The sequence below is a fragment of the Tympanuchus pallidicinctus genome, unplaced genomic scaffold (genome assembly GCF_026119805.1).
Source record: "Tympanuchus pallidicinctus isolate F22 unplaced genomic scaffold, pur_lepc_1.0 scaffold15, whole genome shotgun sequence".
Classification (NCBI taxonomy): domain Eukaryota; kingdom Metazoa; phylum Chordata; class Aves; order Galliformes; family Phasianidae; genus Tympanuchus; species Tympanuchus pallidicinctus.
Genome location: NW_026294669.1, coordinates 5,276,560 through 5,303,455, shown reverse-complemented (window position 1 = coordinate 5,303,455; position 26,896 = coordinate 5,276,560). Strand labels below are relative to the sequence as shown.

At 39.1% G+C, this 26,896-nt stretch overlaps 1 protein-coding gene and 1 long non-coding RNA gene across 10 annotated transcripts in view; one reads left to right on the top strand and one right to left on the bottom strand.

The window, feature by feature from the left end:
* Nucleotides 1-26,896, bottom strand: part of LOC128077358 (von Willebrand factor D and EGF domain-containing protein-like) — a 287,642-nt gene that overhangs the window by 53,780 nt on the left and 206,966 nt on the right. For all 9 annotated transcript variants that reach the window (XM_052676473.1, XM_052676478.1, XM_052676472.1 and 6 more), the window contains 9 exons: nucleotides 20,959-21,095; nucleotides 19,781-19,942; nucleotides 16,371-16,475; nucleotides 14,185-14,299; nucleotides 11,879-12,129; nucleotides 10,452-10,671; nucleotides 5,055-5,192; nucleotides 2,984-3,136; nucleotides 1,289-1,453 (listed from right to left, as the gene is read on the bottom strand). In XM_052676473.1, coding sequence (XP_052532433.1) covers nucleotides 1,289-1,453; nucleotides 2,984-3,136; nucleotides 5,055-5,192; nucleotides 10,452-10,671; nucleotides 11,879-12,129; nucleotides 14,185-14,299; nucleotides 16,371-16,475; nucleotides 19,781-19,942; nucleotides 20,959-21,095 — 1,446 coding nt within the window. The remainder of the gene's footprint in view (nucleotides 1-1,288; nucleotides 1,454-2,983; nucleotides 3,137-5,054; nucleotides 5,193-10,451; nucleotides 10,672-11,878; nucleotides 12,130-14,184; nucleotides 14,300-16,370; nucleotides 16,476-19,780; nucleotides 19,943-20,958; nucleotides 21,096-26,896) is intronic.
* LOC128077361 (uncharacterized) overlaps nucleotides 1-26,896 on the top strand; it is a 189,300-nt gene that overhangs the window by 148,173 nt on the left and 14,231 nt on the right. The window contains exons 3-4 of the long non-coding RNA XR_008204945.1: nucleotides 11,887-12,058; nucleotides 23,817-23,902. This is a non-coding gene — a long non-coding RNA (uncharacterized LOC128077361). The remainder of the gene's footprint in view (nucleotides 1-11,886; nucleotides 12,059-23,816; nucleotides 23,903-26,896) is intronic.

The following is a 26,896-nucleotide window of genomic DNA, read 5'->3' as shown; positions in this document are numbered from 1 at the left end:
TATATAACATATATCCCATTATGCAATTAATGGCAAGGTGGAATGTTAGGCAGTGACAGAAATGTTATTTTATTTATATGCATAGTGATTTATAGTTTTTTGCTCAACTGCTTTTACAGCTTCACCAAGTTACAGTACAGTTAATAGCTGACGTTGTGCCTCAGATAAACTAATACAATGTACATATCCATTGCAAGACAGAGCAAGGAAAATGTTAGTTTTATTTTTTGTGATCTTTAAATTCTGAGAACTGGCTAAAATCAATTTATAGTTCAAAAAGACAGGAAGATATCCACCCTAAACAGTAAAATTTCTTTGGCTTTGAAAGTGTGCATTAAAATACAACACCTAGGCAATAGCCATTGATTTGGATACAGAATGAGGAGTGAAGGTAGGTTTGTAAAGTGTAAGAGGTCAGGGAATACCCTAATATGTTTCAAGTGAGTCTGTCTCGAATGCTTAAGAAACAGATTTAGAGGAAAAACAGGGAACTTGACCTAATAACTACTTTTATTAGAGAGTAAACATCAGTTCTCTTGGCAAATCACTCTGTGCAGAGAAAAGAGTACAGCCATCCAGACTATCCCTAGAGAACTATGCATTGAATTATGAGAATTTCATTGAGAGAGAGCAAGATTGGATGACTGATAAGTGGTTGCTATGATATTGCCGTTTTCTGCTTGAGGTCAGGACCCAGCTTTCCTCCTGTCATAACAGAAGACCTCTTCTAATGATCAGTCCTCAGAGATTAATGGGCCAGCTGAGTTCAGAACTCCCAAAGGAAGATTGCTGCTTAGGCTACAAGGGATGCTGTTGAAATGTTTTAATTATCTGTTGCCATCATGTTGCTGCTATAGTTGTTCTTATATGGCACTTTGTTCATCATCATCTTCACAGATTACCTTGGAGAAAGATGCCTTGCCACAAATGAGTTAGGAGGGAAGAAAAGCAGAGTGGTACTGGCATGTGTCATGTTCCTATCCCACGGAGAAGGAAACATGTTTTGAAATTGTATGTCTGTGCAGTGGCAGAAATACAGATGTGATTCGTACCTCTAATAAGTCCTGTCCTGAAGAATTCTACTGGTGGCAAATGAGAGAGTGAATCTCATTGCTGAGAGACAGGGACTCCTGAAATAGGATGCTTGTCAGGTAAGAGTATTCACAGTTGGAAAAAGGCACTGGGGTTTGACTTTAAAGCACATTGTATTGTAATGTCATACTGCTTCAGGTTCACTTACAGCCTTTGTCTTCAAAACTACTTAAAAATTCCAAAAGTTAGAAAGTACCTGATCTGGAGGCTTTGCTGCAGGTTCGGCCATTTCCAAAAAACCCTGTTGGACATCGGCCACAGACATAGCCAACGTAAGGGGGTTTCCTATTGAAACACAGCACTCCAGGAAAGCATGGCCTATTGGCACAGGTGGTAACACGGGGCTGATGTGCTGCGTGGACTAGAAAAAACAATGAAAGTTCAAACATGCTTATTTATCATTTCTCAGACAAATTGCATATATACAAGTAAGTATGTCTAAGCCCAGCTAAAGTTTTATAACTGCTTTTATTCTTTTGAAGAGTAATTAATGCAGAATGTTCCCAGACCTTGTGCCAAGCATGAGAATGTCCTGTAGGCACAGTGTAACAGAACAGCTGTTTCTCATTAAAGCAAGATTTATTAGTCTTCTACATATTTACAAGTTTATAACTCAGAGTTGTTAGGCATTTATCATTGATAATATAGAAACTGTAATTTTCAGCGTAAGTGAAAGTTTAACTGAGTAAGAATCTGTTTTTCAGATATCATTCTGGTCTCATATAATTGGAAAGTAATCACCAAATCTTATAGTACATATATACCTTATCTTTAAGAATTCACTGACAAGTACTTATGTTTCTGATCTAGAAATCATCTTCAAAGTGTTGAACCTTGTATAACAAGAGACTATTTTAATTATCTTAGAAATATGTGCTAAATTAAACACTGGTAGTATGTGGTATTTTATCACTTATGATGTCACTGAATGGCACAAATATGAACTCCCTGTGAAGTATTTAATAGTGTCGACAGAGAACAGATGATGAATTAAATCTTAATGATGGTTGTAGATCTTTTATAACGGCCTCTATGAAGTCTCTATCGTGATTCTCAAGCATTTCCAGTGTTGTCATTGCATGTTGCATACAAGAATATCACAGATATGTAGAAAAATCATTTTCTGGTTATGTTTTGGCTAGATCTGGCACAGATGTGCAAAAGAAGGTGAGAAAAAAAGACCATTTTCTCCCACATATGTCCCCACAAAAGAGATATACCAAGTCTAAATTATTTTCTTTCCTGCTCTCACTAGAAAATCAAGGAAAAATGAAATACTGATTAGAAGTGGGTCTACGTAAGCAATACACACTCTTTTTTGAAAGTGCTGTTGTTCTCTGGGTCCTGCTGTAACAATGACAGTCACAAATATCCTGGGAAAAGCATCTGTTGTAGTCATATTGATTTATGCTCAAAGCTTGGTCTTAATGCAGTGACTGCCAGTCAGATGATGGAATAAAATTCAACATCACTTGTTTACGGCAAGTTGGCATAAGCTGTCATTCTTACCATCTTGTTTTCCATTGATCACTATGATTTGGAGTGATTGTGTTCTGTCTTAAAACTGATGAGGTTGTACTTCAGCCTGACCAGTCTGATTGTTACTGCTCTAAGGGCTCTTTTCCCTTGCAAAATTGTTTAGCAGCAACCTACAGGCTGATATGTTGAGGAGATTTTAACTCTATCTTTCTGTGATGTATTATAAATAGTTTAAGTTTACTGATAAAATGGTTAAATGCATGATTTCTGAATATGTAAACTGCAATGTAGGCATAGTTTAGTGGACATGGTGGTATGGTTCAGTGGTTGGACTAGGTGACCTTGGTGGTCTTTTCTGGATTTAATGAGTCTATGAAAAGCTGAAAAATATTTTGTATCCTTGTATACCTACCATAATTAGTGCTTATGTTAAAATTCCTAATTACAGGAGAATTCTTTGCTTCTAAGGGGTGCAGTGGCCACTCAACTTCAGTTTTGTTCAAATCATCTTTGCCATTCTTGTTGTCAATGATTAAAGCTTTTGTAAAGTCAGCAGCAAGCACAGCTGTAAAAAGAAAACATGGAGACGAGGAAACGAGGTGTTAAGGGACTAGCTGTGATTGATGATAAAAAGCAACAGTAACAGCAAATCAGATAGTTTGACATCAGTTTGCTCTGGAAGCTGATCATCAAGCAAATAAAGGCAAATCAGGTGAGTCAGCTGCTGACATTCAGCAAAGCTTCTACATAAATATAGAAAAAATTACAATGTGTAAACTCAATAATCCTTGCTTATCTGAGAGACGTACTTAATATGCACAGTGATCTTTTATTGAGCTAAGGGCAGTAGGAAGGCATCGGGTCTCTGTGCAGTGTGTGGTGTTGAATGAAGACAGTGCACAAATGCCTGGGCCCTGAAGTTTGTTTGATTCCTGCCTCTCCTTGAAAGCTTCTGCCTGAAACTGCATTGTGTGTGTTCGTTGGCTTTAGCTCACTTGCAAACTTTGTGTGTTTTAAAATATCTGTGCTAAGTATATATGAATGTAAAGAGAAAAGCTGATTGCTGGAACCTTTAGAAAATATCAATTTATACAAAATTTGAAGAGAATTTCTTGGATGATCTAGGGATTGCCAACACTGCATTTGTTTTAAGTTACACAGCTGTTGCCCTGGATTTTCTGTGCTCCTAGCAGAGCCCAAGACTATGAAACTTATATATGTTGAATAATGCAGTGAGCTATGAACTGCTTTAGCAGTTATAAAATTACTTCAGATTTCTCCTTCCTCTGAGAAGCCTTTACCCTTCAGTGAGGAAAGTGTGGGCATGGTAAGCCTGTGTGTTAGTAGAAGGTAGGATGATTTCTAGTTACTCTATTTTGCTTGTTCTAACAAATGTGTATTTTAGAAATAAGGAAATATATCTGCAATTAAAAAAACGCAAAGGAAGAAGTCATGATTCGGATCTATTTTGAGCATAGTTTTGTATAAATTTCCTTGTTGTCAGATTACCTAGAAAAATAGAAAATCATGAAACAGGTCCAAAATCACTTTGAAATAATCAGCATGGCTAAACAAGACATAAAAGAAAACATTTCTATGCAGGTGTTTGGCAGTATGATTGAGGGGATTCTTAGTAAAGCAGACAAAATCAGTTTTTTCTTTTGGCAGTCAATATAAGAAAAAGTTAACATCTGCATCATTTTTTTCTTGGACTTGATTGGAAACCCCAACAACCAAGTGAGGAATACATCAAATGTTGAGTTTTCTTGTCCTTGCTCACCAAATGTCATTACTGGAGAAGATTCGTGTGTGACTGAAAAAAGCAGAGTGTGGTTCTTTTATGTCTCATGCAGTGGAAAGGTCTCAGCGTGGTAGAAAGTCACTGTAGCTTCCTGCTCAAGAGTTTGCAGAGAACTACCTCAGCAATGCATACTGAAAAGGTATTAAATTGTTCCTGCCTTTTATTTTGCTTGTTGGATCTGTGGTATGACCTCATGCCAAACACAAGCTCAGCAGCTGTGAGCTTCGCCCTCTCATGAAATACACCTCAGAGAGGTGAAATCTGTGAAGGATTTGCACATGGATCTTCTTCCTCTTACCCCACATCCATTCCGCTCAGCATTCACTCAGAACAGAACTAATCCTGAGGTGCTCCCCAGCTACTTGTTAGTAGATGATTTATTTAGGAGAGAAGTAGTGGGGAACCTGGAGAACGTCCTTGGCAAATTATCTGGCTGACATCTGAAAAATACCTTTTTTGTATGCTATGGTGTTCATTCTAATCAAAATGAAACTAAACTGCAGTGAAAAACAGCAAACTGAGACCAATTTGCAATTATCCATATTAATATAAGATGACAGTAGTCTGGTTTGTATATTTAAAAGTCTGTCCTTGAGGTGAATGACAAAGTACTCAATTGAGGATAACAGCAGTAGAAGTGGGCCCATTTTTACCCTTCTATTATAACAAATCATGCTCTTACATTTGCAAGTTTTACCATTTCCCTCCATCCCACTTGGACAAATTCCACACACGTATGATCCAAAGGTGTTCATGCAGGACACTCCTGGAAAACACAGACCTTCTTCACACTCATTCTTGTCTTCCTGACAAGTAAGCCCTGTGGCAAACCAAGCGGAGGTTAATAATCAGGAGATATTCCCTGTTTATTCTTCAGCTTAAATGTTCATTCAGATTGAGGCTTATTTCTTATCTGTGAACTCATTACAGGAGATGTCACTCACGTTAGCATCAATTTCCCCACAATTGGCCTTAAACATATTTTCATCAGACTATTTAGTACTGTTCTTGTTGGCACCAGGAGTGCTGAACTTGGGACTACAGCTCCTAGAAAGCGCTGCTTATTAAATAAATTATTGCTCTGCCTTTCATGTCTTACCTTCTGTTTTTGTTATCGTGTTTATGTGAGATCTTTGTCATACACCAATGCAGGCAATGTACCCATTTTGGCTTTAGGATACAACACTCCATGCTTTTCATTTCTGTGGGAATGTCACACTATTAATAGCTTATTGTACAACAGCCTGATAGAGTCTGGCTAAAGGTGAATCTGACAAAACGATCAAATTAAAACAAAACAGATTTTTCTATTTAAATTAAAATTTGAAGGAATTGTCTGAAAATGTCTGTGACCCACAGAGCTGGCATTCAGAAGATAAGCTACTGTGGGATCTAAACCCCAAACAGTGGATCGTGGCTATTGATGATTTTGGATGTAAACATTTTAAAATCCCTTGAAGTAATTCATGTTCAGTCACAGCACTGGATGAATGAATGGATACCCGTAGAGGAGGCTGACCCCAAAGCTAAAATGACTATCTGAACGTGAAATGATGTGGAGTAATCATGTACAGTGTTGTTTACAGACTCACTTGAGCTTCAGATAAACATGCTGCTGAATACTTGAAAAAATTTGATTGGCTGCTGTTGGTTACTGGAACATGTAGCCCAGTCTTGAACTATTCCATAACATCTGTATTAAGGAATGCCCTTTGTTCTTTTCTCCTTGTAGAATACCCAATGAAACTGGGACACTTTCTGGGGAGTCCCAAGAAAGGGACTTTCTGCTGCATAATATTCAGAATGCCTTGTTCCTTATTGGATATTCAGGTTGACTAAGATAGAATCTCTTTTTATTCTTAAAACTTCATTCTTCAAAATGCAAATTTGTCACAGGAAACTGAACTAAAGAAACAGAACATTGTTATTCATCTTCTGCAGCATAATCTCTCGTTTTTTCAGTGTTTCAGGTTCCACAGCTCCTTTCAAGTTAAAATAGCATCTTCATGTAAGAAAATATAATAGAAATCTCTCTTGGTTGTGCTGCCTCCGTGGAGCTAGTGGCTTCACCTTCTCATGCCTGCTTTCTCTTGTGGGCAATAAAAAAAATGAACAGCAGGACAAAAGTCATGTCCCTTTTCTGCTGCCATCTGAATAGAGGTTGTTCTACTTGTGCATGCTTCTTGCTTAGGAAAGCACTCCTTGTTTTATGCATGTTGGACATCACCTAGTGTTACAGGTATTCATTTATTTTTTCTCTTTGGTTACATTTTGGATTATTGTTTATACTGTATAATTTAATTAGCACATTGCTAGCATGATGCTGTTTCTATCTGATACTGCTGTCTGATGACACATTAGGAAATTATTAGACATCAAATTGTGGGAAATATTGAATGAGTTTTCTTCCAGTTAGATTAGTAATTATTTTCTTTCCTTTAGTATAAAGATGAAACATGATACCAGGGGCAATCAAAGTGGAAATGAAGCTCCCAGTTTGGGTAACAAGATCTGCTTCTCTCTCAATCCCTTTTCCTCTTTTCCCTCCTTCCTCCACACTGTTTTGCAAAAGTCTGACTTTAAAATCTCAAAAATGAGAGAATTCCAAAAAGCAAAGGAAACCATAAATACCAGCCTAAATTTTAAAACCCACCCAACGAACTTAAATGTAGAACTATGCAAGCAGCACTTCGTTTCACTAAAAGAGACAGTTTTAAATGCTGTCTGATTAATGTTGGCATAATGTTAATGCAGCAGTATCTGAGGAGAACGTTTGGAAAGTCTTAAACTTTGCTGAAGGTTGCTGGAGAGGCAGTAGAAATTGATAGAAAATTGTCTTCAACAAAAAATGTCAGTTACTGTGCTTGCGTGACCTCCAGTGTGCTGCAACACAAGGGAGTCCCAGTTCTATTGACACTGCTAGTGCACAAATGAAAATATTAGGAATAAAAGATCTTCAGGTTGCAATGTTGAAACATCTGTTTCCTTGCCAGCTCTATTTCTCTGTCCCCGCATGAGAAATTGGCTGAGATCAACTCCTTTCATGCCTTGAGAGAAGCTGACCACCTACAGATGTAGAGAAGGACTTTTTGACAGTGTTCAAGTTAAGCTGAATCTAAATGAAGAGGAAATCTCATTGAGAGACTGTAAGGTTTTATTATAAACTGTGAACAATTTTTTTTCCCCAGTTTCCTTCTCTTCCTCTCTGCCCCCATATTAATGAACGGATACATAGGAAAAGAAAGGATGGTTTTATGATTTAGACACAGTTTTTTCAAGGTGTTCTGTTCTCAAGAAGATAAGACTCTTGCTTTCATTGACCGAAAGAAGAAACAATGGCAATTCTTGTTAACACTGGTGCAGGAGAATGAACGAGCTCTGAATGCACAATGAGATAAGCATGTGTTAACCTCTGCAGAAATTGGAAGTATTAATAATTCTGGAGTCATCATCCTCTCACATTTTCCTATGGCTCTCCCTGCCTTGTTCCTATTTTTGCGTTGTGCACTTAGACTGCCAGAGATACACAGATGCACCTGAATTGCTACCATTCAGCAAAACACTTTGTTCTTTATCCTTCTTCTCTTGCAGTGGTGTTTTGGAAGCTCTCAAAAGAGTTAACATTTTGTTTCTACTACCTGTTCCCTATCATTTGTAAAGATTTGATGGTGAAATGATGCTGTCACTTGAGCAGTATAGCATTGCCTTCTCATTAGATTATTGATGGTTTTCTGGGGAACTGAGACATAAACACAGCATCAAGGATGAGATTTTATTGTTGTCACAGAACCTGCCCTGAAGTAAAATCATCTCCTTCCCAGCTGGCTTTCAGCTCCGTTTGCTTATAATTTCTCACCTGCTATTAAAATTTTGAGATGTATTTCTGTTTCGCTCAATCATATTTTTATTTTGCTGTTGATTCTGTTTTAGCTTTTGGGCCGGGGAGGTACAGGAAAAGCACTTCATATTTATCTAAACTGACAGGGCTTAAGGATTCAGGAAAACTGTTTTTCTGGCCATTAAGGTGTCCCTTGTCCTTATTTTCAGAGCTGGATGTATGCTGCTTTCAAGCAAGTTATTCTGAAGTGTTGGATATTTCATTCTTGAATGTTTGCGTAAGAATAAGAACCACATTTTAGAATATACACATTTAGAATATATGAGTTCATAAATAAAGCATTATAATTATGGCAAACTATTTTATGTGGAATAATACATTTCGTTCCATCTATGTTCAGGAATGAGAAACTGGTGAAGGTCAGTGAACAGGAGCAGACACACTGATGTTATTAACTCGTGGAGTTGTTTTTTATCCATTAATCTACCTCCTTGAAGGCAGTGAGGAATTATTCTCAACAGTGTATTTAAGGTATTTAACCAAATCCAGCTGAAGATATTCCGAAATTTCCCTGGGGAAATTATTTCCAGAGGAATTGAAGACTATGCCACTCTAAATGTGTTGATTTTTGTTTGAAGTTTTGATCGAAATTTCATTTTCTATCATTCTTCTCTATTCATAGGCTTGTGCATAGCTCTCTCAGTAGTATTTTGTGGCATAAACACTTTCGATAGTAGATCTTGGCTGTACTGTCCCATTACCTGGAGTCATTATAATGAAACTTTTTGGCCACTTTTATGAGCTCCCAAGTCTGAATTGCTTTTGTTTCATCTCTATTGGAATCTTATATGTAATGAAGTCTGAACTTTCAATCCCACATGACTAAAACAGAAAAGGCATGATGAACAACTGAAGGAGAGAAGGGATGCCTTCCTGCCTCCATGAGCCCACTGAGGGTAATCCATTCATGGTTTTTGTATATAGATACCATATGCAGTAACAGTTAAGTGCTTTCGATGTTACTTCTTGAAATTTTCAAAGATATAGCACTGTACTGCAATCAGTATTTTGGGTGTCATTAATTCATTCACGCTTTCATATGTGACCAGAGCAGTTATTCTTTTACAAAGATTTCAAGCACTGAAATCTGAGTTCAGCTTAAGATGTTGGTTTTTTTTTTCTCCTTCCTTTTCAGATGGTTCTGGCCCAAATGGTATCTTAAAACTGTTTCTATTAGTACTCTTCCTTTACTGCTGGGAGGCTGGTTTGACTCTGACATGAATGGATAGTAAGGCAAAGCCTTCCCTTTCTAATGACTAATCAAACTAATGACTACTGTGCAAGTGGCTGCTCTTTTAAATGGCACTGATGCTAGCAGCAAAGCTAAGAAAAGGCCACGTTTAGAAATCCTGTATGTTTAGATTTGCTTTCTGCCCCCTGAAAGGATAAACTGCAAACAAAAAGACTGCAGCTTCAGTGAGGCTCCAGAAGGCATATTTGGGCTGATGTGAAAGCTTGTTGTGTTGGCAGCAAGCTGTGATACCAGCAGCTGGAGTGTGGGTCCCGGTGTGGAGGAGGTGCAGGGCTCTGTATGACAACTGGCAGCAGCTCCACACAGCCCAGCACAGCTCCAAGCTGCTCTCACCTCTGTGATCTATGAGATGCTGCTCTCTCACCTGACGCTTCAGGTTCTCACTCCCTCTGTTTCTGTATGCACTGTATGTCTTGCAGCCACCTCTTCTGTCTTCACTGCAGTTCCTTCTATTTGTCCACTTCGTGCTTTATATTCTGCATTTCTGAAAGGAACTTTCTGGGGGCAATGATCATTCCTTTTGCCTGTATCCCTTAAAATCATATTGTGGTCAGCCCTGAACAGCTTAAAAGCTTAGACTTTGCTCCATCAGTATGTCTGACAGCAAAATGGGCTTGTGGTTCTCTAAGGCTTAAACTTCTTCCTTCGGCTCATCTCGCATGTGGATAGCTGGGAAATGAGCTGGAGGAAGCTGAGATACAGTGGTTGACCATTCTATCATGGTCATTTCAGGCTGTGGACCTCTAGGTCTTTTTCCTCCCTTGAGCATGGATAATTAGATTGCTGCTTTTACATGTTATCTGTCAAAAGCTAAGTCAGAAGAGGAATCTAATGTTGACCATTTGACATATTCCTGTGGTTCCACTGCAGTCAAAATTTCCTGAAATGCAATTTGTCTCTTGTTAGAGCTGGAAGAAAGGATGTCTTACCTCCTAAACCAGGGGGACATTGACAAGCATAGCTGTCCACACCATCCACACAAGTTCCGCTTTTGCACGGGTTTGATTTGCACTCATTAATATCTTCCTGGCAAAGCCCTCCATCAAACCCATTTGGACATAAACACAGATATTCACCAAGGCCCGGGGGGAATTTAATATTGGTAACACACGTTCCGCCATTGAGACAGCTGCAGGGCTTCACTCGAACCTGAGGAAGGCAAAAGAGAGTTGTGATAAGATTCCTCTGAATAATGACTGCTGAGAGGTATATTGGTACCTGTCAGGAGAGGCCAGATTTGCAGTGCAAGCACGTTGTCTAGTATTATGAATACTTATTTCTAACCAATTTCCTTTGTCTAGATAGACGGTCTCATACTCAGCATACTTATTTATCTGACTGGAATCTTGGCTTTAAAGGGATTTTTTTCTTCATCACTTAGGGGCACATTCTAACTTCTTTTGAGAAAGAAGCCCTATTTGCTATAACAGCAGTTTTTACATGGTATCTGAGGGCAAGATTTGTTCCTCATTCTTCAAAGAAATGAAAAATCTCTTCTCTTTGCCTGCCTGTGTACCATCCTTACTGCTTTACATTATAAATGGCTCCCAGTCAGGATGAGGATTGTGGCATTCTTCACCCAGTTTCTCTCTCAAGGAAAAGAGATCCATAATCATGTTACATATGGATGAGAAAGGGATTTCAACAGATTCAAACCTCTGTACTCTCCCATCTTGTTAAATGCAGATCTAGTTTGAAGCATTTCCCCTTTGCTGCCTGTGTTCAGCAGCTCAGTATTTTTGATGCGAGTGGTTTGAATGAGTGGAAATTAGAGTCTTTAGGAAAAATATCCTTTTCTTCACAAAATTGTTCTTGTGCCAGGGTTCTGCATCCCACTTTATTAGCTCATCCTATCATGGGATTAATGTTAGGCTATGCAATAAAGTCATGCACGAGCTCTGCCAAGAAACTTAAAGTGTGGAGTAATGACATAAGAGCAAGACATCCTCTAAAGATATCATTGAGAATGAGTTATAATCTTCCTTTTATAGCTAAAGCTGGGTCTTTTATGTTATATACTTCTTTTTTTTTTTTTTTCTATGATCCAAATGCAGAATGTGAATTTTAAAGCAGATTAATGAACCATTAACAGGCTCTAGAAGAGAGTTCTTTCAAACAGCAATCAATAGCACTCTCTCATGTTCATTGTATGTATAGTTTCTACGTTCTCAGAGATATTTATTCCATTAATTGATCATTATTGCTATGCTGCATAATATAAGGGTTTATGAGGAAATAGCTGAGGTCTTTTTATTTTTAGAGAGTAACAAACTATTAGTTATAATGACAACTGTGCCAAAATGAGAACATGATAAACAGGTATGTTGTCCTTTTCTTTACAGTATTTTTTTCTTACCTCAACAGCGTATCTGCTCTGCGCATTGCATTCATCCGACACAGTGAATTCAAAGGTCTGCGTTTCTTCTGAATCAACTTTCCAGATAAGGAGGCCAGCAGGAGAGAGCCTGGCATCCTGTGGCCCAGCCTCTAAGATGAATAGCACAGCTGACCCTTCTGGATCCACCGCTGTTAACTGGTAAACAAAATTCTCACCAATAAATGTCAGCAGCTGGCTGGAGGGGGCCTGGAACACAGGAGGCAGGTTGTCTAAACAGCAAAAATGAAACCATGATTACATAAATTCTTGTTTCTACCGTGTAAAGATTCGCAGTGCAGGTCTTTGTAGGGGTTCTCTCAGTGATGAAAGTATCCTGAGACTGGTGGAGGAAACAATTTAGATGTTAGAGGCAGCAAATGGCTTTACCAAACACGCACTTCTTTACTCCTATTTTTCTCATGTTCATACTGATTATCGTCTATGTGTATCAGATACATGGGAGGAGTCTGGGCATATCTTTTGTAACCTCTTACTGCTTCGTGTCCCCTAGTTCTTAGTGAAACTTTAACTGTATCTCTATTGTATGTATGCTGATCTACCCTACCCTACCCTACTCTACCCTGTTCTGTTTAAATGTAAGCAAGCCAATTCTCAAAATGATGAATGACAAACTGGCTGGGCAACTTTTGGTGGCAAAAGTTGTGAAATTCTTCCTTTGAGTAGATTCTACTCTCTTTACACGTGAGTGGTAATTAAGCCTCAGCAGTTTAATTGAATTAAGTTGGACATTTCTGGAATAAAGATCTTCTCAGTGCCAGGAGATGTACATCTGCGATACTGAAATTCTCTATCCCCAGAGACAGGAGTGCATATCAACATTGGTCTTGTTATTTTTAGTGTTGTTTTCAGTGTTGTTTACATTCAGTATTTCCTTAATGATGATAAAAGCCTAATTATACTGAGCTATTGTATAGTAATAGACAAATGCTGCCTGAAGGTATTTACAATAAAAAGATGCAAGCAAGGCAAGGTAAAGAAAAGCATTACATTTTAATATTAGAAACCAAGGAAAAGTAAGATCAAATGAATACCTTCAGGTGACAGCAGCACTATGCAGGGCTGGAAATTTCATCTCAGTGTCAGAAGCCTTCTTGATCTCCAGCCTCTTTCCTCCGTAACCAGCAGTACAAATTGACATATACCGACATTTAAAGGAATCTTCTCACAGTGCAACTTGTCCACAGTAATTTTTAACTTAGAGAATATTTATGATAATTTAAAGTCACAATCTAAAATTTGACCCGTATATTTGTTCCCATAAAGACAACCTGTGTCTTTGCATCATTTCTTTTGTGTGTGCATATCCTTCTATCACGCTTTGCTTTCCATAGGATGCCTCGCATTATGCAGCTATTTAAATGCCTCTGCATTTACTCATTGCTGCTGTGCTATCAAAGCTTTCTAAGCTGCTTCTCCCCCATCTATTAATTTAACTTCTGCTTCACAAACAATCAAGACGTGGAGCCCATAAAAGTTGTGCCCAAAGTAATCAATGAAATATTGATGATGGTGTGCTTTTAAAGATAAGCACAAAGATGGCGTTTACTGGATGGAGGGTAAAAGGTGTTATAGACACAAAAGAACATAAAGCCAGATCTTATGTGGCAGCAAATGATCTGGAGGTGTTAGTTGAGAGCTGGCTGAACATGAGCCAGCAGTGTGCCCAGGTGGCCAAGAAGGCCAGTGCCGCCATTAGCATTCAGGAGGTGCTTGTATGTTTGAAAGGCAGCATTCCCCATGACCCCTGCTATGAAGGGCTGCACAATGAGCTGCTTGGTTTCCTTATCACTTAGAGTCTGGGCCATTCCATGGTCTTTTGTGTGGCAATTGACAGTATTTGGCTCAGACCAAAAATATACATTAGTGTTTTGAAAGCAGTGTTTTCCTCAAACTGTTCCCCTAAAGATTTGTACCTGTGAGACTATCACCGATGTTTTTAGGGTCCATCACCATCACAGGGCCCTGCATGGGTTATCAGCATATGAAAAACTTCTTTATAAGCCATTATTTTGATTTTAATAATGAAAGATTTGTCAGGTTTCAGCCAGAACAAGAGGAGAAGCCAAATGCATAGTACACATAGTGGAGTACTTTGTGTGTCTGTTCAGTCCCTATTTGTTGTGCACCCAATTATTCCCACTGTAAACAGTCCACAAGCACTATGCAGAATAGATCCATATCAACAAATGGAGAAACTGCATTTCATAAACTGAGTACTAAATTCCCAACTAAGAGCTTCTAAATCTTAGGAAAAGCTGTCTTACTTTCATTAATAGACCAGGTGAACTTAGAGATATCAGGTTCACAGAGAAGACAAGGACTGGCAGGGCTTGACTCTCCTTCCCCATAGCAAAGTCCATCTATATTACAAGTATTGTCCTGTCAAAAAAGAAAATAAAAATGGGTGGGAGGTGAATGCAAGGAAAAAAAAAAAAAAAAAAAAAGAAGGAAAGTTAAAAAATTAGCAGTTAATATATTTTAGAGATAAGCAGAATCTTGCTTGTCTCTTGAAACAATAAATCGATATCAATTTATATGGTGACAGGGAGAAAGAATGACGTGGAGATCATTCAGTTTCCACGTAAGATCCCTGTAGCTTTGAATACTTTATCACAGATAACATGTAATGCTGATTGTCATAGATGAATGTGAGCATGATTCTATTTTCATTTTAACAGTATGTAGTGGATATGATTGTTATTCCCAGCTGTGACTACTGATGTGGTGACTATTTAGTAGCTCTCAGATGTGAGTTCTGTGAAATCTCATGTAGGTGTTCTAGAATCATGTAGATGTGGTACTAAGGGACATGGGTTAGTGGGCAGTATTGGTGGTGGCATAGTACCACATCAAGTGCAATAGGTAAAATACCCACAAAACCCAGACCTAAAAGGACACTCATAATTTTCCCAATGTGATACAACATGACAGATCTCCAATGTTAAAATTTGGATGTGAATTAGATTATATTACATCGTTGCTTTCAAAGGCTTGAAGTTCTGATGAAAAAGCTGCTGTTTTTCTGATGTGGTAATGTGGTAGAGAATAGGCTCCATAAAAGAGGAACAGAGCATGCAAGCTGGCTTGGTATAAAATGTCCCTTAATTGAAACACCTTTTCTGAAAGCAATTTAGATATTACAAAGTGGTGTTATAAGAGGAGTAATTAGAAAGTGGTTTGATGCAATTGGAAGCCTAGTTCAAATAATCCCTTGAAGCATCTCAGGCTAAAAATTATTATGACACCAAAAGAAAACCAGCATATTGAGATGGCATGTATATTATTTCTGAGTTCCAAAAATGTAAGAATAGGGAAAGCCCTTGCCGTAAAAATAACAACAAATAGTTTTAATCGACGTGGTTATGACATAATTATTTTTATTCTTAAATTGAAATAGCTTTGCCCTCATTTGGGTTTATAAACCAGTTTCTACTTACTTAGAAATATGTGATCTTCCATTTTATTTTGGTAACTGATGCTTTATTGCAATCAGAGCAACTTTGAAAACTGTGTTTTCCCGTTAGTGTTAATGAGAACAGCCAGGCAAATCGGTTACAATGTACCTGATTAATCTTCATTTTAAAAGAATGAAGACTGCTGGTCTCCAGTTCACTTGTACTTGCCTCAGGGTAGGAAATCAGGATTAGCACATTCAAATATTCTTATCAGCACCCTCCAAAAGTATCTTTTAAAGCCCCATTGAAAAAGAGAAAAGGTGTCTAATGCAGTCCTATAGAAAATGAGAGCAGGCAATCTCTTTTTCAAGGGATGAAGGATGTTACACTGGAAAGTTCACAGGAAAACAAAAGGATATAGTGCTCTCCTGAGAGTTCCCAGTGCGCTGGCAGTTTTAAACATAGCACTAGGCTTTTGATTATGGTTTTGAAGCTGTCAAAGCACTATATGTTTGTACTTAGTGTTATTTAATGTAAGCAAGAATGTTTTACGTTCTCTCAAGGGTGTTTTCTCATGACAAAGACTGCGTAACATACGTCATAGTATATCTCTTGAGACAGCAGAAAATGGGTGTAGAAGTGAAATACCTTATAGCTGCATTACCCCATCCAACTAGCCTGGGAGAGCTAACTGAGCTTCCTAGAAAAGATAATTCAACAGCAGAGACAAGCTTCATGGCAGGGCAGCCACAGCCCAGCCTTATTTATTTGTACTGACATCCACACATATACCTGTTCTCTGCCATGCTCTTTGGGAAGCAACCTTCTGAGAAAGGTCCAACATAAAAAGTGCATATAGATACATAAAATATATATATATAAACACTCACAGACAGGAGATTATGAAAGACAGAAAAGTATCAGGCTGTTCTGCTGAACTATGAAACAGGTTTTCCTCTTCTATAACAGTTATTGTGCACAGTGCATCAGAGGGAGAGAGAGGGCTGGGGAGGAGATGAATGATCCATATTAAACATTTATGCTCTTTAAATTACCTTTAATTTACAAAGTCCAGTTGGATGGGATTCGCAGGCCTGGCAGACTGCGTCGTACAGGGTCAGCACTCTGGAATTACTGTACTGGAAGCCATCATCAGTGATCTAAATGATACAAAAATCATCCTTATAAGTAATAATGTTCCATATGGAGACTGTCTGCTCGTTTTGGAGCATATACTGTTGCACCCTTGAACTGGATGCCTGCCAGTAAGACAAATTAAAGCACTTGTGAGTCACTCTACTGCAAGCTAACAAATTGCTTAATGTTCCAAAGTGGAAACTATTCATTAATACTAAAAGATCTTTTGGCTCAGCTGGCATTCAACTTTTCTGGTTGCCATTAGGTGCTTCTTTTGTTAGTTTGTTTTGTTTTTGTTTTTTTATTTGTTCAGTATGCTTGTGGAGACTGCGCAGGGACTTGAGTACTATAAGGATGGATTTCAGGAAGGTGTGAAATGAAAGTAAGATATTTGGCTGAACTTCTGGATCGCTTTCTTACAATATGGTAAATCAGTTAGTAATAATCCTAAGAAGAAAAAAAGGAAAGGATGCTTTATATTAACCTCTAAAAAGTGCTAGGGTGGATAATATCAGACAGCAATGGTCCTATTTCGGGCACCCCTGTACATGTAGGCTCTTTAGAAAGCCTTAATTTAGGATGGCAGTTCTAATATATGACTACTTACAGAATAAAAAGGGTTATGTGAGTTTACATTTAAATTTAATTTTTTTTCCTAATAGAAATGAGAAGATACCAGATTAGTGTGGAAATCCCAAATGTAAAAACACTTTTTGAAGAAGTAAAGTACTAGTACTTGATCTAGAGGTTGGCAACCCTGCCAACTTCATGGGGGTTGAAACTTGGTGATCCTTGAGTTCCCTTCCAACCCAAATCATTCTATGATTCTAAAGAGCTTATCTTCCTCACTGTGAGAAGAACAAACAAAAGAGGCAGCACTCTAGGCCTCTCTCTTCTCTGAACTGCAATGCTTACTGGCAGCAGAACATGCATTAAGAATATGTTATTCTTAATGCATTTTACATTCCATTTCTCTCTTTACCCAGAGCGTCCAGTGTTGTTTCAGTGTTAGTGCACTAATAATGGGTGAAATGAGTAGACAGGGAAAAATATAAAAAGCTATAAAATAGACTTAATTTTTATGTCTGAAGTGAGCATTGTGAATGGAAGGTAACTGTTTCCATTTCTTTTGAAATCTGTATTTCAAAATGGATTATTTTGATTACTACATATTATTGATTATAATACAGATTATTATAAACTTCCATTTTGATGCCTTTTTAGAATTGGGTCCTTTTATAGTTGTTTCAGTTGATTTTCCATTAGTGATGTGAAACAAAGTCCAAAAGACAAAAGGGGCAAATCTCTATTCAGATTGGGTTGACCCTTAGACACCAAAAGCTTGCTGAGAGCTCTGTCTTGCCTGTTTGAATGCACGTGTCCCCTGGAAAGGGAGAGCAGCTGCTTCTGGACCAGCAGTGAGGACAGGGAAGAGGTCTTTCCTTTTACCCACAGTGCATTTCATGCACCATGAAGTTATCTTGGCTGCTTGTGTCGCTCATCACTGAGGTACAATTTGATTCATATGAATGTTTTATAAACGAGAAATAGAAGCTGTGAGAACTTGCTGAATTCAAATTTAGCTTCTGCCTCACTGACTTGTAAACAAATATATTTTTCCTGCTCTTGACAAATACAGACAATGATAACAAATTGAAGATAACCACAGAACAGCTTCGCAAATTAGATAAGTGCCTGCCTGGCTCTCCCATCCCTTCACCCTAGTGTCTGTATGGACAGCCTGTGTCAACTGCTGCCCAAGTGGGAGGTGTGTTTTGATATTCAAACCAATTATCCCATGAGCTTTGGTGTAACAAGTGTATTCTCAATCAACATGCATCACGATGCCATGGAAAGAACAAGTAAAATATGAAGCATGAATACATAAAAGAGCACTGAAAAGAGCTTGGGAAGCTCTTGTTCCCTCAACATTGGTAATGAAAAAAGCTTACGTAAAAATTTGCTGATTCTCTTGAAATTTGCTTTGAGTCTGGGGAGAGATTTTGAGAATATCGAATGTTGTTTTTTTTTTTTAATAGAAATATTTATTTTGATTTTGGGAAAAAACTTTTTCCTGCATTTGAGAAAGTATCTATTAATATAAACATGAAGTTCAACACTGAAGTAAGTCATACCAGGAATTTTCTGGAGTGCAAATTTTTGAACGCTTGTGGAACTCATTTCAAACCCTTTTTTTTATCTTGACATCATTTTGTTCTCTGTGCTGTCACATACAGCTCACTGCTTTTGAAACCAAGCTCTGACTTCTGCCTTCACAATTCATTCAGCAAAAAAATCCACAGGAGGACTGGGATTAGCATGCCAGAGTGGGACAGAGGGGATTTAATTGTGCACACGTTGCCCAGCCACAGAGCTCGTTCTGCTGCAGCGTTCAGAGGTGAGGGGAAAGGCAGAAGGCTTCCAAGCATGGAGATCTCTTTGAACTCAAGTGCAAGGAAAAAGGCCTTCTACCTATGTTTTGGAAGGAAAAAAAGTAAGAAAAATGACACAGACCTTGTCATGGCTGGAAGGCAGCTCCTGAAAGCAAACTGAGTCGTAATGCAATCTGGCTGCACGCCACCTATCCTGGTTGCACTGGAGAAAGGGCTGGTGGGTGGGCTCTGCTCTCACAGAAATTTTGCACCAAAATGTTTTATTTTTACATATGGCAGTGTTCAGAACACATCTGCGGTCTTTCTTCCACTGCAAAATATTTTTCTCAGTGATGAGGCATTTAAATGAATTCAGTCTTAGCAAAGGAACTTATCTGCTGAAATTACCAGCCAGGCTGAACACTAGATCAAAGGGAGCAGGTACAAGGTCAGCCAGACACCAATTTCCTAGAAATATTTAGAATTTAAGTGTCACAAAAGAGGCTAGGAGTACAGCAGAGCTGACTCAGCTCGTGCAGGCACTGCACGCATAGCCATCCAAGACCAGATGGTGCCATGCCTGCTCAGTGTGCAGTGCAAATGTCTGCCTTGAAACCAGGGGTCAGAACCACTTTGCACTCACTTCCTAATCATGAGTTTGAGCTGGAGTTTCCAGAAAGGAAATACTAATGATTAACAATTGATTAGTCCAGCTGCATCAATCTCAGGTGATTACCTGGAGAAGTGATTGCAATTTGTGCTTTTGGATTGCTGACAAAGACACCTGTTTTTAGTTCCCATTGTTTTTGTTGTGTTTTTTCCCCCATCTCCATGACATTAATGCGAGGCATCTTCTATTCCGAAGGGATGCACATGCACTTTGCTTTTTAATTTACCATGACAACTGATTTTCTTCTTCTAAATCATGTCTTAGAAACATAAGAAGAAATTCCTACTTTCACTTGCCATCTTGCGAACGGCTCATTGCCAGCTACAAAGTGCACAGCCTCCGTCTCTGTAATGTTCAGAAGAGGAATCTGGCAGTCAACAGCCTTAGAGCTGAGAAAATCTGCTTGTGTGGTTTCTTGCTCTCTTGATATCCATTCGCCGTTGAGATGCTACAGTTAAACAGAAGGAGAGTGCAGAAACTGAGGGCTCATACAAAGAAGTTCCAGTTGTCAACATATGCTTATATTTCTAATTAATAAGAGAAGGCGTTTACAGATGGTTTATTAAAAGAGGTGATGTTACTATAACCACAGCAAAGAGCCATCCATGCTGCTCTGTGCATGCAAGCGGCCTGTTGCTTTAGGAAGTAATTTTGGATGAGCAGCTAGGATGAGCATGGGGAGGTGGTGGAGCAACGCTGTGGCTGCTCCTAGAGCTCTGCAGCTTGAGTACCTTCTGACACCTTCAGGTAATGTTTGCTACTGATCTAGACTGACTGCATCAAATGTCACTACTTGCTCAGGGCATGTGATATTGCAAGTGAGCAAGGTATGCTAATCTCAGCTGTGTCTTGTTAAGAATGAAAGGGAATCAGGCTGAACATCTTTTATGAGGTAGATTTATGAGATGAATCCACATCTCTTGTCTGTGCATGCAGCTGTACCAAATAATTCAGTCCTAGCATTGCCCTTGTATAGTTGTTCATAATAAAATTATAGCGTTAGCAGAAGAGATGGGTTTAATAGTCATTAGAACTTGTGACTTGGTATTGAACTATTGGAGCTTATAACTGTGTGGAGGAAGCCTTGTGTTTAACTGCAACACTTAGCACTCAAGCAAGTTTAAGAAAACAACTGAGCATATGCATTGCAGATGTACAAAATGAGAAATAATATTTGTGATTTTGGGCTTCACTGGACTGCAGTGTAGCTGAACCAAACAAGGGTTAAACAAAACCCCACAGAACAAAGTTGGCAAAATGTAGCTTTGCATTTCCGAGGAATCAGGAAAGGGCTGTGTTTCTTCAGCTCCCCCCACTCATAGCAAACACATTGGCAATGGGATCTGCTCCTACTGTGGCAGTGGGAAGGCACTCTGTACTGCTCAGGGTTGAAGAGTTTAATACAAACGTGCCGCTGCATGACTGTATCATCAATACTTGATGAACTCATGGGAAGCTGCTTACAATTAATCTGGTGACTTCACAGTGCAGATGGGGAGAATCCTTGAAGCCAACGCCAAACACTCGGACGCGACTGCAGTCAGAGGTGTGAATGTCACATAGGCCCCTGTTCTCCAAGCTTGTGATTTCCAGAGTTTGCTCTGAAATGACAGAATGTTTTTAGACAGTAGCACATGCTATTCGTCTCTGGTTTATCAGAGGTTTTGTGGTTGTTTTTATGGTGTTGCTTTGGCTAACCCTGTTAAGGCGTTAACTGGCAGGATGGTATTTATGGCATGGTGTGCAGAAGCATCAAGGTGGGAAGTGGAGATATCTGAAGATGACTGAGCCACCAGACTCCTCATAAGATAAAACGGCTGTGTAAAAGGCATTCTTTTTCATTTAAGAAGCTGTGGGTATAATAAAAATAATGGTCCTCAAAGGAATGCTTGCTTTGAGGGTTAAGTCTTTAATGGGTGAAACTCAGATTTGCGCAGTGTCAGTACAAGTATCATGTACCACATAAGTTCCCCTTAAATCCTATTTTGAGTCCTTAAATAGGGTTCAAGTGATGTACAAGTGCTGTCCCCCTTCTGAGATTGATTTTCACCCATTACTGTTCTTAAAATGTTTTATGACTCTCAGATAAAGTTTCACTTGTATGCTGTTACGCTTCAGGTGTTCATCATTTAAAATTGCTCTTTGCCTTCATACTGGAGTTACTTTACAGAGTCAAAATGAAAGGTCATTGTGCAGCAAAATTCACATCTGTATGTCAGCCGAAGTTTAATTGGGCAGATGTTCGCATAAGCTCTGGGATAGTACAGCATTAGGGAGGTCTCTGACACCTTGTCAATATCAGCAGTCTGTCAGGACCATGGCCTCATATATTCCTTGATAACATTTGTAGTTCTCATGGTCAGGAGAAGCCATTATGATGACAAACAATATAAAACAGAAGACTTGCTTCTTGTTTCCCAAATAATATTTAACAGCAGGAGTATGACTGGGAGCCCTGGGAGGCACGGCACACTCCTGCATGGTGTACCATGAACTATTTGCCTCCTGCATGGCAGGAAGAGGCCACAAAGCTTTTCTGGTTCCCTGCTCCATCACCATTGCTCTGGCAAAACAATATTGCCTATCAGTCTTCTCTGAGCTGTAGCTTATCTAAAACATAAGCTTAATGTTTTAATGGTACATTGGCTTAGTTCTGATTCAAGGGGCAAAATGCCCTTAGCTGAGCTGATAACCTTCCCCATACCTCTCTATTCCTTTAGGGCTCTGCCATTCACGCTGTAACTAGGATGAATGCTATTTAAACATTGCCAGATTGCAGCCCATAACAACATAGCTGCATGACTCTCTTTTTTTTCAGAGAAAGGAAAGGAAGCAATATAAACATGAGAATTAGTGAGATTTTTTTTCTGTACTTCTAAAATGCTTCTAGGTTTTTGGTTTTTTTTTGTTTGTGTGTTAGGTTGTTTTTGTTTTTTTTTTTTGTTAGAGATTTTATTGCAGCAGTATTAGTAGCACTGTTGGACACTTCACAATTTTTACAAGAAAAGAAATAGTTTACAGCTCACCAGTGTTCATGTTAGTTGTGAATTCCTGCAACGTGCAAAATATTAATCAGATGGATAGTAAGGTTTTGATAAATTGCTTTCTTACGTGGTTAGTGCATAAAAAAATAATTAAAAAAGAAAGCTTCATTACTTTTTTCATGAGATTTTAATGTTTTCCCCTACTAGTACTGAAGTAGCTCAGATTGCATTAACATTTTCATTACCATTGTGGTTTTTCAGGCTTCTGTGGGTAAAGTAAAACCCTGTAACTTGGGAACGGGCGAGGCACAGGCTGCTGCTCCAGCAGCCCTTCCTTCTCCAGGGCCAGGCTTTCAGGCTGGTTTCTTGCTGACGAGCTCTGCATGCTTTTGAGAGGGTTCCTTACATCTCTATGAGCATCCTGGCATTGCTGTGTTGGGGCCAAGACAAAATGACCCAGCCTCAGTGCTTTTTGAAATGACTTTGGAATAAGCTGCTCAGAGAGCTGGTGGTGTCACCAGAGGTGTTCAGGAAACGTGGAGGTGTGGCACTGAGGGACATGATTAGTGATCGTGGTGGGGGATATGGGAGGGGGTTGATGTATGGACTAAATAATCTCAGTGGTCTTTTCTGACCTTCATGATTCCATGATTCTATGACTTACAATATAAATAGAGAATTTAATATTTCTTTCACTCAAACCGTTGCATATGCACTTGTGTGCAGCATCTTTAAGTTGGTCTAAATCTGGAGGAAATATGTTCCAATATATGTGGTGGGTACCTTCTCCCAAGAAGTGTGGGCTGCTGTGGGCTAATCAGGATGAAAAGGAGATTTCTTTGCTGGTGGAAGGGGTGAAATGTTGATGTAAGAAGAACGCACTATGTGTTTGTGCAGTTTGATGAAAGTGGGAAGGAAGGAAGGGACTGATCTTTTGCCTGAGTGGGCTTTTTTCTGTTCCAGCATGGTGGTGGAGGAGGCTGCATTGAAACTATTTCTCTATTCTGGCCAGCTGAAGATGTAGTGCTGATGAGGTGTTGGAGTCCTCTGGGTTTTTTGCAGGGAGTGCTGGGAGGAGATGGAGAAAGTCTGATGGAAATTTTATGACTCATTTTTAAACAAATGGATACCACTGCTCAGGCTTTAGACCTCAGTATATGCAGCACATCACTTTAAAAAATGTTAATTACTTTTAATGTTGTACTTTTTGAAAATGAGACATCACGTTAAATGGGTGTAGGAATTTTAGGCATTTACTTTGAACATAATTTTCAATCTGTCTATCCCTCTGTCTTCCATTTTTTGCATATGTGAACCAATTTCAACTGAATGTGGAAGAGGAAATCAATGATGTTATCTCTGGAGAAGTCTCCTGGCAGTCAGTAATTGGGTACCCACCCATACCCTTGATGGGGAAAACTCAAGTAAGTCTGTTGCTCTTTGCTTCTGGTGTTAGTGAAGGGGAAATTAATGAGCCTGTGTATGAAAAATGCTTGAGGACCACAGAGTTTCATATGTGATAAGGAAATTAAATTAGGGAGCCTGAAAACTCCCAGCAAAAGAGCTATCATTAGTTCAGCAGAAAATTGGTGGGGGGTGAAGGCAAAAGTGGGGAGAGCTGGGGAAGCTCACAGAGATGAGAGTAAGGGCAAAAGTTTAGGTACTCACAGAAACAGGAGGTCATGGAGATATGACAACCAACGTGTGATTTCCGTGCTGGGGCAAGCTAAAGAGGGAGGGGACAGTCCAACTCCTGAAGAGGGCTTTGACTTCACGTTACTTCTAAGAGCCCCCCAAGATCTCGGGTAATTAGATAGAAGCATGGGTTCAATTTCACTTGACTGGTGATGTTTGCTTTGTGCAAAGCAACAAGCAGGGTGCCAGCCTCATCCCGTTGCTTCACCCACAGAAGGAATGTACTGGAAAGAGCAGCAAGCTCAGAGCTGCTGATGGTATATGCTTTTTCTGCAGGCACTTACGTGAGTCAGATGAGGCACACAGGCTACATAATAGATGTAAAAAAACCTGCATAAATACCCAATTGGTTTTATAGGTATTTGCTGTGGTGTATTATATAAATGTGCATAGATATTGGAGTAAAATGTAGACATTTGACACAAAATCAAGAATTTTGTAAAACTGCACTTACTGAAATTTCAGTGATGGACAGGTATAGTTCATGTTTCATTTCTGCCTTTGATTAGAAATATATCCTAGCACAAATAAACATCCTTCTGCAGTGTTTGAAAGCTACACATGTAACTTTGGGCTGGAGCTGCAGACCTGAAATCAAAACTGGCAAGAAGTTTATTCAAATAATGAGAAGGGAATGGAGTGCCTCTTTTCCTTGCTCAGGGTGATAAATAAGCACCTAGATCATGAAAAGCAAATCAAGCACCATATCATAAGCATCAGAGATGATCTTCAAGTGGAAAGGAAAATTGCCCATGTTAATAGTCCAATACAATATTTATAAAGCAGGTTTTTAGAAGCAGGTGGATGCACACAGGCCAAGCTCACTTTGCTGTGTCCTGATGTGGCTGGTTGCAAGCCAGCCCTGTACTGGAAGTTATCAAGCTGTCTGAGCAGACTCCAGGACTTACTGGCATGGCTGTGGGCACCCGGATGCACGACCCAAAAGGGTCTGGCAGAGGCTGCCTGATGCTTGGTTATCTCACAGCTTGGGCAAAGCAAGTCTGAATCTGCCTCCTTTTGAATACATCCAAGACTATTATCTACATTTAGTGTGTAGGGTTAATTACAGCAATCATATGCACAATTATTGTATGCACTAGTTTGGAATTCATGATGTACCTAACCCAAAACTCATTCGAAAATCCTCTCTAAGAAAAAAAGGATTAGCTATTTTATTCTTTCTCAGGATTTTTGCACATCAGTTGTTTCTGTGGCTTCCAAATGAGGAACATGCTTGTCACTGCTTGTAAAACCCAAAGAACTTGAGTTTATCCAAGTAGCAAGATATAGACCTATGTTCTTTAGATAACATGGACAGGACCTGGTTTTCTGCTTTGGTGGTCTGTAGTATCCAGGATGGATTGCAGCACATGTGTTTATTACGCATGAGCCAAGCTTTGCAGTCAGGGTACATTTTGGGTCATACTGGATGGCCATGAAAGGTGGCCAAAACCTGAGATCTGAACAGGAGCCTGAGAATCTATTCTGAAAGTCATCCCCAGTACATATCACATTTGACTGAATCCCATTTACCTGCCAATCTTTTAACTGATTATTTCTCTTTAAATTTTCTGGTTCGTCATATCAGCAATCAGTGTAAGGGACGCAGTGAGAGCAAAAGCAAGCCCTGGCAGAGGGTGGCAAAGGCATTTTGTGAGTACTTTAACTCCCTGCTTGTGAGAAATGGACTGCTTCAATTTCACACTGAAAGCATCCATGTGCTGCTACAATATGGTAGATTATTTTTGCTTTAGAAAGCTCACTGTGACATTTTATGTCTATTTGATCTCTTCTATTTTTAAAAGGCTTGCTAGCAATTTACTTCAGCAATGGAATAGGAAGAAAAATGTGCTGTTAAGTATAGAATATTGCCTCTTTTCTAAATGGCTGTGAAAGGTGGTAAAATATAAGATCTGGTTGCACGTTCACAGTACCCATTGTCATGCCAAAGCAGATCTCATTGTCAGTCTCTTGAAGGCACTTAGAGCAGCACCCCACAGAGCAGCATTCCATGCTGTGATGGAGCTCCAAGGGATTTTAGCAGGAAGAGGCTCATGGGCATCATCATGGTTCTTATGGCCAAGCTAGTGTCCAATTGGTTGTTTTTAGAATTTTTTTCCTTCTTTATACTTACTGAGTTGGAGTAAGATCCAATTATTATGAACATCTTTATTCATAGTTGCTTGAACATTTTATATATACATATAAAACATAAAGAAGGTGACAATCTCTTTTTCAGAGTCTGTAGTGGTAGGAGAAGAAGAAATGCTTTCAAAATAAAGAGGCAAGATTTAGATTGGACATAAGAAAGAAGGTTTTTGCAATAAGAATAGTGAGGCACTGGCACCAGTTGTTCAGAGAGGTGATGGATGCCCCAACCCTGCAGACACTCAAGGTCAGGCTGGATGGGGCTCTGAGCACCTGATCAAGCTGTAGATGCTCCTGTTCACTGCAGGGGAGTTGGATAAGATGGCCTTCAGAGGACCCTTCCAACTCAAACAATTGTATGATTCTATATAGTGATAGATTCTAGAATAGACTGTGGATAGATTTATAGAAAATAAAGCACGATATAAAGAAGTTCAAGGTTTACACTTGGTTTTTGCCTTTGATCAATTTAGATTGGACCTGTAAATATTTAGTAAGTTTTAATTCTATTGCTCATAAATTGTCTTGAGTTTGTTGCCTGTTGTGCTTGAGTGTGTGTATTGAGGAAGGAGGTT